General features: G+C 38.3%; 1 protein-coding gene across 5 annotated transcripts in view; it reads left to right on the top strand.

Annotated features, from left to right (window-relative positions):
- gria2b (glutamate receptor, ionotropic, AMPA 2b) overlaps nt 1–17,381 on the top strand; it is a 47,366-nt gene that overhangs the window by 12,546 nt on the left and 17,439 nt on the right. For all 5 annotated transcript variants that reach the window (XM_034141549.1, XM_034141531.1, XM_034141556.1 and 2 more), the window contains exon 3: nt 9,684–9,923. In XM_034141549.1, coding sequence (XP_033997440.1) covers nt 9,684–9,923 — 240 coding nt within the window. The remainder of the gene's footprint in view (nt 1–9,683; nt 9,924–17,381) is intronic.

Genomic DNA, 17,381 nt, shown 5'->3' on the forward strand with positions numbered 1-17,381 from the left:
GTAAGGGCAGAGTTTTCAGAATCAATATGGCTGCAGAGTTCTCTATTGTGTTCAGTGGGATGGATTTGTGTACCGAGCAACACATAATAAGGCTCCTTATTAAGATCTAAGATGTGGGACTGAGAATAAGTGTGTGTTTTTAAGGTAGCTAATCATAAAAAAATCTAATCAAACCACTGCATCATCATTTTGGATACGCTACAAATTATCCTTTAGAAACGGCCGCTACTAGGGATTTTAATCAATCAGAATCTTAAGTAACTCCATTTTGGACAATAATATGAATATATTGTGTTTTTCTTTGAAATATGCAGTGTTTATAAGTGTGTATCTTTCCTCCATCAGTGTTCATAACTGATCTTGCATGGCTGTATAGGGAATTAAAACACAATAGTTTCGGTATGCATATTACTCTGATTGCAACACCCTCACATAACTTAAAGGTAGGGTAGGTAAGAATGGAGAAACCAGCTTGAGTGTGCTACAATTTGAAAGTACGCAGCTGAAAAAAATCTGCCCCTTCCTTCAGACTTCCTTACAGAGCCCCTCCTCCAACACACACCAACGCGCACATGACCAATGAGGGCACGAGATAAGTTTGTGCACAAGATGGAAGGCTGACAGGCAGGTAGGCCATCCAGTTATTTTAGCCGGGCCGGCTCAGATGATTGGTCGTGCTTTTTACAGCGCAACGGCTTCCACAGATGACATTTTTTTATGTATTTATTGTCAAAGCATTTCATGTATTCATTGCTATCGGGGCGTTAAGAGCATTCCATGGAATATAACAAAAAGTGTTTCTGAAGTGAATTACCTACCCCACCTTTAAGGTACTGAGTTAAAGTTGGGTTTTCTGTCACAAACTGTCATTGTTTCCTGTTTTAGAAAAATAGCTGTACTTTTTAACTCATATCATACACATATACAATAAACCTATGTTTCAGATCTAACAACAGTAAATCGCTCAGAAGATGCTTTCTTCACTTTTATCAAGCTTCAAAATCCTAAAACCAATTCAACCTAATGGCATATTTTTGTTAAAGTTCGCTGTATAGGAAGTTGTAGAAGGATTATTTACAAGCTCAGCTAACCCTGGTGACAATACTTGGGCTTGTTCCCTTAAAGAAGACATACAATTGTACACACTTTGTACATTCTGCTTTAATTTACCTCAATAGCTCCTTATCATGGCTAATAAACGGACTTCTTGTACAACATCAATGGGGCTGTTTGGAAGTTGTTCAAAGTATTGATTTAAAAAGCACAGGCGTAATGCTGGCACGTACAATACACTCCTAGTTAGTGCTTAATGATGCATATACTCTAGTCAGCAGTCGAAATTACGTCAATAATTGGCGTATCAGCTGTTCTGGAAGCTTCCATTTCTCCACACACCGCTGACCCCACCCCTTGAGCTACTGGGGGAACATTGCCTGGATAACAAAAGGCAGATCTGAAAGGGCGATTGGGACATTGGGGCCGCTTTACAAGAATCGCTAGTGGGCCATTAGACTGGGTTCTTGTGAAACCTACATCCTGCATCCACAGCCGTCAGAAAGCCTCCAGGAAACAGGTCAGCGAACAAAGCCAGAGAGGGAGAAAGAAGGAAGGAGATGGGAGGAGGGGGAGTCAGAAGTTGATAAGCTGTACTGTTCTTCTAGATACCAGCTGCTGCTCAATGGACGACACCAACACCTCCCGGTGAGCCTCGCTGCTCCACACTGACGCCTCCCAGAAGGCTTCCTGTCGGCCGCTAAGGAGACTGACTGAGAGCTGTCACCCAGGCAACAGTGCTGCAATGCATCTCTCCTTGTATCTTACCGAGAAAATAATTTCATAATGATGAGTTTTTCAGAAGAAAGTTTTGTCATGTAGAAAGTTTTTAAATCCCTCCCACATGTTTTATTTATGGTCATTTTGAAAAATGTCTTCAAACAAGTGGAGCTGTGGAGCAGGAATCTAATCCATGGGGCTCATTTCTTAAATTGCTTTCAGGGGGAAAAAATGACATTTAAAGCATCATCATCACTACATTTAGGATTTAGGATTTGATTAGGATCCCCATACTTACACTTCCTGGGTTCCACATTAAATGCAAACAAACACAAACGTATAATACATCACAGATTTATATTAAAATACATCATTATACATAAACATACATCTTATAATGTAGAACATGTGTTTACAGTCAAAACGGCTGGAGTTGTGCATGCTCTACATGAAATGACATGCCGAGCTGAATATTTCCTGCAGTGTAGAAAGAGCTGAACTATGTTACCCTGGCAACAGTCAGAGGGAATGAAACCACATCATGTTGTTATGGGCTGCAGACAAAGCTCTCAGAAGTTATGAAACACTGCCTACGCTCCATACATTTACAGGTTATATTGAATCTTACGTATTTCGCTTTCCTTAAGTGTTGCAGGTTCCAGCCTTGTGAATCACATCAGGTATTGTATAATACTTTTCACCAGTGAGGATCCAGTGGGATTGGTGTGAATAGGAATTTAGCTGAGGGCTAAACGGTGTATTAATTGAGACCAGAATAGAAGACAAAATATTATTATAATTATTAATTCCATTTTGAGTCAGAGGATCAAATTAGAGCCATCTCTGTTTTGGGTGTAAGCAGATATGGCATAAAGAAAGAGTCAGATATTACAGGAGAAAAATGGCAATTATCTTTGATTTAATAGTTGTGTTGCCCTTGCTTCAGTGTAGGACAGATTGCAGGACTTTGAAAGGACTTAAAAGTCAACAATTGTTTGTTGTAATGCTTCAAAGGTGTCTGCTGTCTAGGATTAGGAACAAACAAATACATTTATTTGATATGGAATATTTGGTCCACAATAGATTTGATGTGCAAAAACAAGAAGTTCTCATGCATTTACGTCAGCTTAGGAGGTTCCGAAGAGGTAGGCTGATTTGATTTGATTTGGACAGAACCAGGAACCAGACTTGATGCTAAGCTAAGCTATCAAGCTAATGGCAGCAGCCAACATACTTGGTGTACAGAGATGAGAGTTGTTGTATTTTGATCAGGCCTAAAAATAACTGTCCTTACCATTAGAGTCACAGGATTTGCATTTTACAACAAAACATGTCATATATGCTAATTTAGCATCAAAGACAGAAGAAGTATGGCAACGTTATTCTGCAAAAGCATTACAGCATGAAGAAGGCTGTCTTGTGTAATGCAAGTGTGATATTTTGACACTTGAGACGTTGATTCTCATAATCTCAAACACTCGTCAAATTGTTGTCTTGAATGCTAGAAGACATGATTTGTTCCTATAACCTTAACCAAGCAGTTTTAGTTGCATTAATTGTAGCTTAAACATCCAGTGGTCAGCTAGAAATCCTGCATAGATCAGTCATATGGCTCATTTCAGAAGGCACTCAAAAACCCCACACTTTGTCAGGTTCATTTGGAGTTATACAAGGTCAAAATCAGACCATGTAAATCAGTGACATATGTGCTCACGTTGCTCTGACAGAAGAGGTGGTAGCTTCAAGCCGCCTCGCCAACTGGTGACAAATCAGTTTTACATAAAAAGCCCAGAGGCATTTTTCTCTGTGGTGAGAACAGGAGTGTTGGAGAGGGTGAGATATCTAACAGTCACTTCTGTTAGCTGTGACTGGACTGCTGATGAACATCACCACAGTGACGCGGTGTGTGTGCATGTGTGTGTGTGTGTGTGTGTGTGTGTGTGTGTGTGTGTGTGTGTGTGTGTGTGTGTGTGTGTGTGTGTGTGTGTGTGTGTGTGTGTGTGTGTGTGTGTGTGTGTGTGTGTGTGTGTGTGTGTGTGTGTGTGTGTGTGTTTAACCGATTCATCTTTTTGGTAATGCACAGGTTCTTTGTTGGTCTTCAATTAAATATCAGATAGTGTTGTCCACTCTTGAAACACATATCTCTCTTACCCTAACCCTAACTACAAAAAACAAATCCTATTTGTCTTGACTTTATAATGGTTATTTTTAAAACAAGTTCTTAATTAAATAGCTAATGTATGACATCTTTAGATCTTCAGGCTTATTTGATGTCAGCAACATTTGGATGTCTTATTAGCAGATAATGTATTCACATTTTATCTTTGATCAGTCACAGAGCAGCAATGTAAACAGTGTTGGAGATGCCTTCAGTGGCACCGTGGTGAAAATGAGGTCAGTTAATTGGGACGTCTAAATATATATTACAGGGTGCCCTTTCTCCTCGGAAGGTGAAACACTGAACCAGAGTTACTGCTGCAACACATTTAACACACTGTGGTGATAACGAGGTGATCAAGACCACATGGTGCCTGACAAGCGCTTATACATCTGTGGAACAAAACATTTACATATGCTATAGGGACTAAATGATCCTATAAAACTTAAGACAGGACAAGACAAAAGACTTCTATTACTGCAAACATTTTACATTTGTGGATAAAAGATGTGCTGAGCATAACGTATATACCTTTATTTATTTCAGTAAAACAAATATTGCAGTGTTACTTCAGTTAGCATTTTTTCTAGGCTATCTTTGCTTAATTACTCTTCTCAACATGATGACTTGATTAAACATTGATTTAACTCAATTCATAAATAAACCAGGCTCATACATAAATAATCTGAAAAAAGTAATGAACCAATTAATAAATAAGTAAATTGCACAATCATGAGAGACATGTATTCTTCTAGTCTGATAATTCCATCTGGGCTTTAAACATATCTGTTTGAAATGTTGACTTTCTCTGTGTGTAAAAAGTACCTTTTTGCACATCTTCTGACACAATTTAAGCTAGTTGGATTTTGAAAGTTAAACGCTTGCCTTTTAAAGCTACCCCTAATCACACAATCAAGAGAGACCTTTTATTTTGAAAACCCAACAATCTGAAAGTCCCAAACTTTACAATGGCTAATTAATTGATTTCCTTTCAATCAGACAGTTTAACCTCAGACAATTCCTTCCATGTGGGCGCATATGCCTCCATTGGACTCCACATAAACCTATACAACACACAAAAGGAAAGGAATTGTTTGTTCAAATATAAAGAATTAAACATTTTCAAGGGAACATTTTAGACCAATGAGCTCACACACCAACAACCAAACATGCAAGTGTACATGCGTATATTGTGGGCAATGCCCTATTGTCTGTAACTACAATGTCAGGATTGCAAGTCCCCGAGTAGACAGTGTGTTTACAGTATCTTACGTTCCCAGATAAGTGAGAACTGAATTCCTTTTTTTATATTATCATTTTGAAAGAGGGAAAACTGGGTTTGTACAGATACAGCAGTGGGCAATAATAGGATTTGTTTTAACATTTTGGTCATGGTGAGAAATTAAGGTGACCTTATCAACAATAGAAGGTTTACTCAGTCAGTGTCATTTATTCTGTGTTTGGAGTTTTTATTTGTTGCGTATATGTTCCCTGGTTTCATTGAAACGCGGTCAAATGGGACGGAGGCTTAATGGATTTGTCCACTATAGTCTTTTTTTCTAAACGTTGGTGTTTATGGCTGGCATTTCTTCCTTAATTAAACATTCATACATTCTCTATTTTACAGGCACACATATGTCTTGCCAATTACAAAAAAAAGACTTGTTCTTCCTTATCCCGTCACATTGCAGATTCAGCAAAATCCCCTCTTAACGGCCACTGCATGGAGAAACGAGTGGTGCTTCTGGATGTGAATTACCATATTTGGTAATAAAGTAACATGTTGTCAAACTGTTCGCTTTGGCATAAGCTTCTGCACAGTCAGGGGGAAATCCAGTCTCTAAGCATGAGCTCAGAGAGTTTTAATCCTGGGCAAACTCAGCAAGCGCACCAGCGAGAGAGAGCCAACTAAGGAAGCTTTAGAAACATGACAATGGACGGATGTGACACATGGACAGGAGGAAACTTTACAGCTCTGTTAGCTTCAGGGGGCTGCAGTGAGGTGTGCTGGAATATATTACTTCTGTTCTGTGATGTCAAGACAAGAAAGGATGTTTTCCTTTGTAACGATGTGAGCTTCGCACGGCATACAAGTCCCATCACTGTCATGTAGTGCAACACAGAATATGACATGAACTCACGTGAACTCCTGTGTCATCTGTATGTAATGCTGGAGAACACAGGAGGGTTTAAAGTCTATTGTGAAATAAAGAATGTGCATATCAAATATTCTATTGGAGTGCACAGACTTTATACGTAGTCCATCAGCTTTGTGTAGACAGAGACACTTTTCATCGTCTGGAAATCCATGAAAGCAAACTGATTTGAACCGGGGAAAATCACTAATTGAAAATGGCTTCTTACAGAGTCAGTGGGGGAGGGAGTGTTCAAATATTTCTCTTAAATTAACATTATCAAATAAACATGGCAAAATAACGTAAATGGAAAGTACAGTATTATCAGCATATGTACCAAACCACAGTATTTATTAAGGGCATCTCTTTGTGTTATTAAATGTTTTTGGTTGATGATACATTCACATGTAAGCAGTATGTTATTGTTGTAGTTGGTTGAGTTCTAACTAAAAGCTAATTCTAACTAGTTTATACACTGGTTAGTCGTTTGAACTTCAACAATATATAATTATTAAAGTTTATTGGTGTTTAATAATTAACTGACATATGAAGCTATAGGATTATTTCTGTGGTCATAGAATAAATGTCTAGCTGTTTGTTTGATTATACATACTTGTGTATAGTTGCATAGTATACATTTGCATACTAAGAATGACCCTATGGATGACCATGGAAGCCCAATGAATAACTATCTCATCAATTAATTGTAAAAGATATCTTCTTATCTCTCCAAAGCATACTATGCAAAAGACAAACAAGTGTTTTGGTCGGTTGAAGTTACAAATTAAAAAAAAGAATGAAGATTGAATTGGGGTTAATGTCATATGTAATTCCTATTAGGTTGGCAGTATTCCAAGGAAAATATTTCCTAAAAACTACTGAAAAATGTATTTATGAAACTAAATTAAAGGCAAAAATGTTCATTGTGCCCCGACTTGTTCTACATGTATCCTCTGAGGAATGTTTCCTCCTCCTCACTGATCTGTACAAAATTATTTTCCAGTTAGATTAGGACGGTTAAACGAACGACACGCTTTGTGTTCTATTAGCTCCCGGTTAGACAAAAGTGAAATTAGATTAGTGAGCTCTGATCTCTCCGTGGTCTCATCCCCAGCCACGGTCTGCTGCTAAAAAGATTAGGAACGGTGCCACAGACTGATGGAGGTTATCGGACTGCCGTTAACGGTTTGTCCCCGACTGCTGTGATGAACATTTAATTGCTTGAGTTGATGGAACGGTAAAGATTTTGGCAGCACAAAGATACTGGCAGTGGATGAAAGCTGGCCTTGCCCCCATTTATTTTGACCAATTATAGATGAGCTCCGCATTTTCTTTGGACTCCGGGGGATGAAAGACAACGAGAGTTGAAGTATACTTAAGGAAAGAGAAGCTGCTTTTTGACAATGGGGTCAATGGCTTAGTCTATAAGAACAACATCTGATTTTGACGTGAATAAATAACGCTATCACTGAAGCACAAAATAGTTATTTGTGCACAAACAGCATACAACGTATACTCATTTGTATTTTGGCTCACTTGCCAATAATTGGTACATTTAGTATGGCTGCCAAGTACACATTAACAAGCAATAGTTAATAAATGTTTCATTATAACATTAAACTTAATTTATTTAATTAAAATTGATTGGTGAATATCATGTTTAAGCTGACATCTTGAGCTTCAACTTCTCCAATTCCAGTACCTCGGATGGGCAAATAGCTTCAAATACTACAATACCTATAAGCCTTAGCCCCCGTTGCGATGGAGATGTGAATCAGAGCTGTGGTGAAAATCAAAACACCTCGACATGGTGCTGGGAACCAAATTAATCTAATCTTAACTAATCTGAAAGTCAATTGATTTATAGTGCAGATATATTTATTTTATTTGTTAGTATTATGCTTTTTAATAAATAACCAGATATGTTGTAATCAGTTGCTTGTCTTTTGTACCAAGCCATTGACATATTGTCAATCACCTTAACTATGCAGAAAATACATTTGACTTTACTTAAGTCATGTTTGTCTGAAATAAATCCTCCAACTTCACCCCTCTATTGGAGACAGATGGAATTGGTGGTTTTAGTTTGATTTAAGTTCTTCATGGTCCAAGTGAGTCCGTCTTGTTTACTAGGAACACAGTTGGTTAAAAGACTAAGACAACATACTGCAGAGTCCTGGGTACATTTGTCAGAGATGCATTTTAATAAGCTGCTGTTCATGTTGCCCACAACTTCACTAACGAAGCAGATCGGTGCTTAACAGGACGGAAACATGGCTGTTAAGAGTATTCACTGTGTCCACAAATAAATAGTCCTTTTCAAAACCTACCATTTTAAAATAGAAATCTGTAGAGCAAAGCTTCCATGTGAATCTGTTGTTCACATTCTTTCATTTCCATGTTGCTAAGAACACAGCATTCCCTCTTTATACCCAGGATGTTCGATTGATCAATGATGGTCATAACACAAGAGGCAGAGTGCCTACAGTACTTACGCCAAGCTAGCTAATATATGATATATGGACTCCAGTTCCCTTTGTCAGCAAGTCATCCCAGTTATATTGGGCAAAAGGAAATGACTCATTAGATTAATTACATTGGAGGACACATATGTCCAAGTCAATAACCCTGATTAGCTCACATTTCATCAATACACATTTACAAGCAACATGCCAATCTGCTGACCCTGGTGCAATGTTTGAGAAACAACCTGCAACCTCAGGATTACTGAGACGTTCAGTATTCATGTTTATCTTGAGTGCACAGAGCCCTTTTCGGCCCTGTGCATAATGAATGTTTGAGGCCAGCAAATGTATTGTACTCTATGTACCTGAGAAGGGGTCATACATTATTGAACAAAGGTGCTTGTGCAGAGTCAACAAGATGTGGATGTAATGCAAAAAGTCTGATGCAAACACAAAGCGCCATCATAAATGCTGGTTGCATACCTTAAAAGGATCCTAACAAAAGTGCTCACTTACGTCTAATGGCCTCCAAAGAATGTGTATTAAATATGGTATATGAGCTGCCCTTGACACATACAGTATACTGCCTATAGGTGATGGTGCAGCTGTGCACTGTATCTGCCCTGTCATTTATTTCCATAGGAGAGGCCTGAAATGTTTTTTTGCCTGAGAAGCAATCAAACATAAGACAGCGCCATTACAGCGTCCATAACAGCGCATCATGGTACAGCATAGATGGAAATCCCATATAAAGAATTGATGTGCGGTTTAGGTGAATGCTTGACATACTCTCTATCGCTTATTCCCACTGTATCAAAAAGGTCATAGGGCAACTCATAAAAGTTGCACAGAGTGACAAGCGTACAGAGGATCTTTTACTGTTGAATACAAGCACTCCCTTGGCAGAGCTTATGGAAAGCTATCTATTAATCAGCCTGAAGAAAAGAAAGTGGCGACCCTTAACAGTTGTTAGCGGCGCTAATGTGCTATAAAGGTTTGTCATAAGTGTCTTTGATGAATGCATTATTGCAAAAAAGCGGTAAAAGCTTCACAAATAAATGTAGCAAGAGTTTGTTTCAGAATGGAAAATTGTGTTAGTTCTGACTAAATATCAAGCAACCCACCTTAACAATCCTGTTTCCTCTGCTTCAGTCTGTTCACAGTTCTCAAGAGGAGTGTACGCCATCTTCGGATTCTACGACAAGAAGTCTGTCAACACCATCACGTCATTTTGTGGGACGCTCCATGTGTCCTTCATTACGCCCAGCTTCCCTCTGGATGGGAATCAGCAGTTTATCATCCAGATGAGACCCGATATCAAAGGGCCCCTTCTCAGCCTTATCGAGTACTACAAGTGGGACAAGTTCGCCTACCTGTACGACAGCGATCGAGGTAAGTCAAGGACAACATTGTTTATCTTTTGAAAGCATCTTTCCATCTGAATGTTAGCGCTATGCGTCATGGCACCACCATTCTTTATATTAGAGCTGTTTTGATGTGTTTCCTTTTGAAGTTAGAGTGGGGAAGAATGACAGCGTGTAATGTACTGTAAAACAGGGGTTATAGCTCCTGATTATTTCTACGTTGATTGAAAATTGCATGTTTCTCGTATGAACATGACCTTTCCCTGAGCGATACAATTACGTCCCTTTCAAACGGATGCAATCATTTGACTATAAGCAATCCAGAAATTGTGTTCAAACTGCTTCTTTTATAGTAACCACTAGTTTTGTGTGACACCCTCTACGCATGCAACACAGGTAAAATCCAGGTTAAGGGCATTTTGGTTCCCGAAAAAGAGCTTGTCACATAGAATCAACTTTAACACCTCCTGTGTTTAAAGAGTCTTGTCTTACGTAATATTAAGGGGAGGTGAGAGAGTCATCTTTGACGTACAGTAGAGGTGATGTGCCCTGCAGATGTGAACTTCCACCCTCGTATCTACATTCAGGTGTGTTTTGTTGTGAACACATGGCTGTGTTCCCATTACAGTGGTTGACTGGTCTACCTTTCTATTTGCAATTTTGAAGACAGTTGGACGTTGAATATGAGGCAGCTAAAACAAATTAGACACTCACACAACACACAGCTGGATGGCTTCTGATTGAGAAAGCTTCAGCAACCAGTGTTTATGAAATCATTGGTTTCCTTGGATCATTTTTTAATTAAGTATATAAACAGGCATCTCTGATTTGTTTTCATAAAATAAAATAAAAACAACTGTAGCTTTAGATGTGGGAAGCAGTATTTGAAATATTGGAAAAGTGATAAATAACAAATGAGATTTGCGGTTGTGTTAACATGTTCCCGATTTAAATATTGAAAGGTATTAATCACCGCTGTACATATTTTTTTCTTTAGGTTTGGTTTCTTTTCCCTTGAGTTTTTTGCTCATTTTTCAGCTCTGCAAGGCTTCACATTTCTCGGTAAACACTGAGTCACAGCTGGGAGTTACCCATCTCTTATACTTTTGGCCTCAGGATTAATGACGCTTTTGAGTGAGGAGACATATCCCTAACATGCACACACATACCCAGCTGGTTGCCTCGATCTCAAGAATCGTCGTCTATCCATTTGTTAGCATCATTATTACACAAATTATTCATCATTCTTCACATTTAATTAAATAAAAATCATGAATTAGGCACTTTAAAAGTCTGTGCTTAGCCTCTGCACCAGGTATAGCCATAATGGATAAGATCATGGACTGATTTTATGCAAGATGAAAAATGATTCACCCCTAAACTGTAATATCCAGACTTACTTCATATTCAAATCTTTCCCGTCTGTATTCTTTGATGCCTTTCATCAGTTATGTTTTTCAATTCAACCCTGATACTGAAGTCTGGAGATTTTAATTTAGGAAACATTTTTCTTTGCTGTCTGAATGGTTCTTCACAGGCTCTATCTGCCTTAAGACTTGCGCATTTCTTTCATCTATTGTCTGAATTTTACACACTATGAAAAGTCGTGTTAAAAGAACACACTTTTGTCTCTTGTGGGTTATCTCTCTTTGCACCAGCTAATTGTGATTATGTGACTTGTACCCTTAAGGCACGGACACACCAGGACGATTATCGGCGTCGATGGGCGTCAGGCCGACCATGAGCGCCGACACGCCCTACTCAGATTGGTGTGTCCCGCACCGTCCGGTCTTTTCAGCCGTGCCGATTCAACATGTCGGGCAGTCGGCCAAAGGCAGTCGGCAAAATAAATCACTCTGATTGGCTGTTCAGCTAGCGAATCAGTGCATGAGAAGCGAAACGGAAGTGAGGGACCCAAACAAACTATTAAGAAGGCAAATCTGAGATTTCCTTTAACTCCAGCTCTCGACACAGGTTCGGGAAAGCCCCATGAGCTTCTTGCTGTAGAGTGAAAATGGAACACACACGCTATTTGTTGTTTGTTTATATCACGCAGTCTGTTCTTCTTCTCTCGGTTATCACGCAGTCTGTCTTCCGGTTGTTGCCTCTTTTGAATGACGAATACACACTACCGCCGCCTGCTGGTAAGGAGAGTTATTGCCACTCACGCATGCGCAGTTCGTACGTGCTTCTTGGCCGTCGGCTGAAGTCTTTGCGGTGTGTTCCAGTGCGACTGTTGGCCAAGACGCAGAGACGCGAGGCGACGCAACAGTCGGGGGTCCGTCTGTGTCAGTTCTTTGGTGTCAGCTTGGTGTGTCCGGGCCTTTAGAAAACAACTCATCCTCGTGCAGCACAGAGGAACCGTCCAGAAAATAGAGTTTCATTCTATTTAAACACTGTAGCTGCATTGGAAGAACATAAATATGGTGCATATGGATTACATATCCAGTATCAGGAATAATATTATCAAGTCTTTATTTTTTGTCTTTTGCATTTTCTCTTTGTTAAATGAAAATAATTCATGATTATTATTTCAAGCACACTAAAAGAAGGAGTTTTAGGTCCAAAATAACTTACCTTGAAGATGTTGAATTCTTAAAAATGGCTTACCAGGACATTTATGTTATACATTGAGTGGCTTAAAGTAAAAGGAAGTGGAATCATTACTTCCTGTTGAATACAGTGAAGTGTGGCTCAACAGGGATTTAGTGCATTTCTGCTCTGCTTTACCTTAAACCTATCACATCCAATTGCATAAACTCTCCCACTGCACATTTTTCCCTCCATATTCTCTTGATCTTTCTACAGTATTTCCTTCATGCTGTACCCTCCCTCTCATCTCTTTCCACACGCTTTCCTCCCAGAATCCATTGCTAATCTTCCCAGTGAGCCTCTCTGTGACTGACGGTTGAACCAAAAATCTTCCCTCTCCCAAATCAGAGGACCGGTTCCAACCTGCTGTTTTAGGTTGTCCTCATGCTAATGCTAGCTCTGACCTGCTGTCCCTACTGTATGGCACTAAAGGGCCTGTTGTGCATATTTCATCATTGCATGGCTTTCTAATTAGGTCAGTGTGATCCACTCATTCCCATGGCAACTGCTATGTGGAGAAAGACAGAGAGAGAGAGAGAGAAAGAGAGAGAGAGAGAGATTGTAAGTGACTGAGTGGGTCAAAGAGAGAGCCGGGAGACACAAGGCAGTAGAGTTGCCACTGGTTATGATGAATTATATTAACACATTGAGACTAATAGATGTACCAACACCATTGTCAGCTTTTGTCAGCAAGTCAGTTTAGATAATGACTATCTGTTTATATGTGGGCGGAAAGGCACTATGAGTGTTTTTGTATTCTGTTGGCTGAATGCAAATGATTTGAAACACATTTTCCGACTATATTTTTCACATTTTAGTACTGGACTAATAGGAAATGAACAAAGAAGAACATTATTATTACAGGTTTTTACAACCACCTTTCATCATCATTGCTATAAAAGAAGCCCATTATTCCTTGGAACTGTGTTCGATTCTGCATCTCAGAATTTATGTCCAGTGTCAATGTTTAATGGCAATGCAGGGGGTAGTGTGCCCTTTTATTATAGAGCAGGACTCCTCACCTAGCTTCAATTAAAACATATTTAATGTAACTATAGCCTAGATATTATACCTTAACCTTAACGTAGATTGTAGTTGTTCAATCCTTATTCCAGCTCTCATCTTAAACCTGCAATAATCAGTGTTATTTGTGTTAAACTCAGTGAAAGTGTAGTTGTAACTCTTACCCTCAATACTACGCAGCTTTGTTATTAAAGTAAAGATCATGGGTAAAGCGGTACGGCTTTTTCTGTGGCTATTGTCATTGCAATGTGGCTGTGGCTTTAGTTATTGCTGTCCCAGCTTAGTTTAGTTTCAACGTGTAACCTATGACTATCCCAAAACTTCATCTTCTGTGGCCCCACAAGAGCTTGCAAAGAATATTATATGTTAATTATACAGTTACATGATGATTTACAGAAGCACGTTGCCAATAAACTACATGTCCCACAATGCATCTGAAATTTGACTTTTTTTCTTCAAAATTTGACTTTTTTCTCAGAATTTGACTTTTTTTTCAAAATGTTACTTTTATTTCAAAATGTTACTTTTTTTAAATGTCACTTATTTAAAAAAAAATGCACTTATTTTTTCAAAATGTCCCTTCTTTTTGTTTGAATGTCACTTATTTTTTCCATAATTTTGCTTTTCTTTTTAAATCATTTTGTGACATTCTCACTGAAGAGACTTGCAATTATTTGCCCTAGACTTCTGCTTTCAGACGTAGTTAATTATGAAGTTATTACCCTACAGTATCTGATAATAATCCAATGCAGAGGTAATAATGTAATATAATACATTATTTTATATATATTTATATATGTATTTTTATATAGTCTTACAGTTACAACCGGCCCTTTGAGAGCAGCCATAATGCTGATGTGGCCCGCGATGAAATTGAGTTTGACACCCCTGCATTACATCCAGCATCTTGTCCTGCGTTTGCAGTCGATAGATTTGGCTATAACTAGGCGCATAACTTGTGAATACATTAAAGCATTTAGTAGCTAAATGGCAAGTATGAGAGTTAGTGGACAGTAAATTAAAAGATTGAATGGGTTTATGGTACATTAATCAGGTGGTCAGAAATACAACTCCAGATAAAAGCTGATGGTGTTGAATCTGTTTGATGAGTCAATAAGAAATTGCTTGCTAAAATGTAAAAAGCTAAAATATGTTACTGTTCATTACTGTTTTTGAATTGTTTGGTTGCCAAACGTTGTCAAAAGAAACATTTCACCTTATCTGTTGTTTTACCAAGGTTTTGGATATAAAAATGCAATGATACATTGCATTAACTTGTTGTTGAGGTCATAAGAAGGATATCATATTTGTGGCCGTCCATGAGATGATGCATATTCTTCTCCTTCTTTCTAAGGAAATAATCACTTACCAACTGATTTAAGTGGTGCTTTAATTGGCGTATTGCAGAGAGTGGAGATCCATACCTGGGAAAGCATCCTGCATAGAGCCTGAATGAGGAAACAATAGCTCGAAGCAAAGAGATTATATCTAACGTGAGGCTGCAATTGTTGGTATTAAACTGCTTTCCCTTATGCATTATTTATGAGCCATTTCTTGCCTCATTTAAATTGTTTTTCATCATATTATGCATATGATCAACTCATTAAGATGTTGTTGATGAATAAGCATGAAGTTAAGCTATTACGCATCCACTGTGCGTTCACTAGCAGAGCAGAAATAATCTCCTCACTGGGAAAAGAGACGTATGGTATGGCCAAATTGCTGAATAACAAAATCTTACTTTGCACGCTGGCTCGTGTCTCCTTAGTCTTTCCTGACCTTTTAAATCCAGGACAACCTAATTGTATGCAAGGTCACGTAATATCTTAACTCTCCAGAGCATTGAAGGCTCTGTGCCAATTTGAATGGATGGCATAATGTTGGCTCCAAGCCAAGACATAACATATGTCTCATTCTGAAGAGAAGTGATAAGGATAATAAGCATCACACAGCAGGCGTTCAACCGCAGAGGAAATCAGCGAAGCCAAGTCTCTGCTTGAGTTAGAGAAACAACAAATGTTTTTGATTATACCAGTGTTCTTTGTAAAAATATATAGATAATAGGGTAGATGGATGTGAAGCAGATTGGAGAAAAAAAATGCTTAATCGTGAGTGTTGTATAAGCACTGTGCTTTAACACAGTCATAAAGAAACCTACAAAACTGTTGCTGGATACTAGACTTGGTTGGAGTTTCAGTCAACAGTGGACAGCAATGCATTACTTATTGTTCACCTATTAATCCCATTTGATATTTAATATGTTAATAAGGCTCTCTTGATATTGGCTTACAAAATGGTATTATTTGTATGATACTGTATGTGTGTCCTAGCTGGCTAGCTAGCTACTAGTAAAATGACATTCATAATATACTGTACCAGCGTTGGAGTATGCGTAAACCAAGAAAGAATTGTCAGTGAATGCCTCCACATTTTTTGTTAGCCGCAAACGCCTCATAATATGTCTTAGAAAGTTAAATACAGCAAATGTGAGTGTGGGTCTTTAGAGTTGTCCTAAGGGCTATTTGATGGAGCTGGACTGAGTCATGGAATGTAATGTTAAAAACACTGTAGCCCATCTAATCCATTTTTGCCAATGAGTAATAAATTGCTTTTTTAGTGAGTTCTACAAAAGATAATATTATTTTTTAATCTTGACAGAAGGTCTCTCACCACAGTAACATTTCTTACTCTGTTCAAATCTTCATCAATTTTGTACCGTTAGCTTGGGGCTGTTTTTACTCGTGGTTAGGTCCATTTCACCAGTGGGGTTTTACTGAAGAGGAAAAAGTGTTGTGTTGCTACGGTTACCTTGTGCTCTAATTCAGAATCCTGGTTAAGCATTTAACAACGTTTTAAAATGTCAAGTCATTCAGTTTTAATGAAAACCTGCCAGGCTAACGGAAATTAACCTTTCTTTGACTATCGTATAAGTGCAGAAATGGAGCTCTGGGAATCGTTGCCTCTGCGTACTGCATTTAAATATTGTGTGAAACATTTTTTATTTAGTAGATTATGTCATGAAGATTAGTAAGAAATATACATAAAACCATGTGTTTAAATTAAAACAGCGATGCTACATGCGATCCCAATCTATATATGTGCAATATACCAAACAAGCTGCGACAAAATATAACTATCACCCAGAAAATAAGACATTTACAAACATATTTCTACTTACTGACCATTTAGAGCCACATTATGCAGTGGCATGCCCGGTTCAAAGGCACTAACACTTTCAAAGACATTTATAATGTAGGATATTCATTTAACTTTAATGTGGAATCAACTTTTATGCTAACATTTTGCTTTTGTCCTTGCTTTATCTTCCCTGTAAATCATTACAAGTTCTAATTATCTCATTTAATAAACATTGATGTAACAGACACATTTAGCCACAGCATAATGACCTTATTGTAATAATGATGTATAGTTCATTCAGATAATACTGCAAGCCTCCATTTTCCTCCCCATCATCATAAAACCTAGCCGTGTCGCATGAAATTGATTACATCTGTAATTCACCTCGCTGTAGCAAGGCAGAATGAAACACTCCACCTTTTTTATCCGAACCTCTGCCCACTGCAGAACAGGGATCAATATCAGCACAGATTCAGCTGCGAAACTCGATAGAGAAGGTGATAGGAATGTGAGTTGAAATGGAGACTGTATTCTTTAAATGCCTTTAAAAGATTGATGGAGAGGCGTGACATGTAATTGAATTACTCACACACGGCAGCATGTGTCTGTTCTTGACTGTACTATATAATTCAGTTTAATGTTTTGGGGGTTTATTGGTTTTTGGGAACAAATATATTCCTGTTAGCTATTCTGTTTCCAAAATTGTGAAATGGAGCTGTTTTAGCTTATTTGA

This window comes from Trematomus bernacchii, unplaced genomic scaffold (assembly GCF_902827165.1).
Source record: "Trematomus bernacchii unplaced genomic scaffold, fTreBer1.1, whole genome shotgun sequence".
Classification (NCBI taxonomy): Eukaryota; Metazoa; Chordata; class Actinopteri; order Perciformes; family Nototheniidae; genus Trematomus; species Trematomus bernacchii.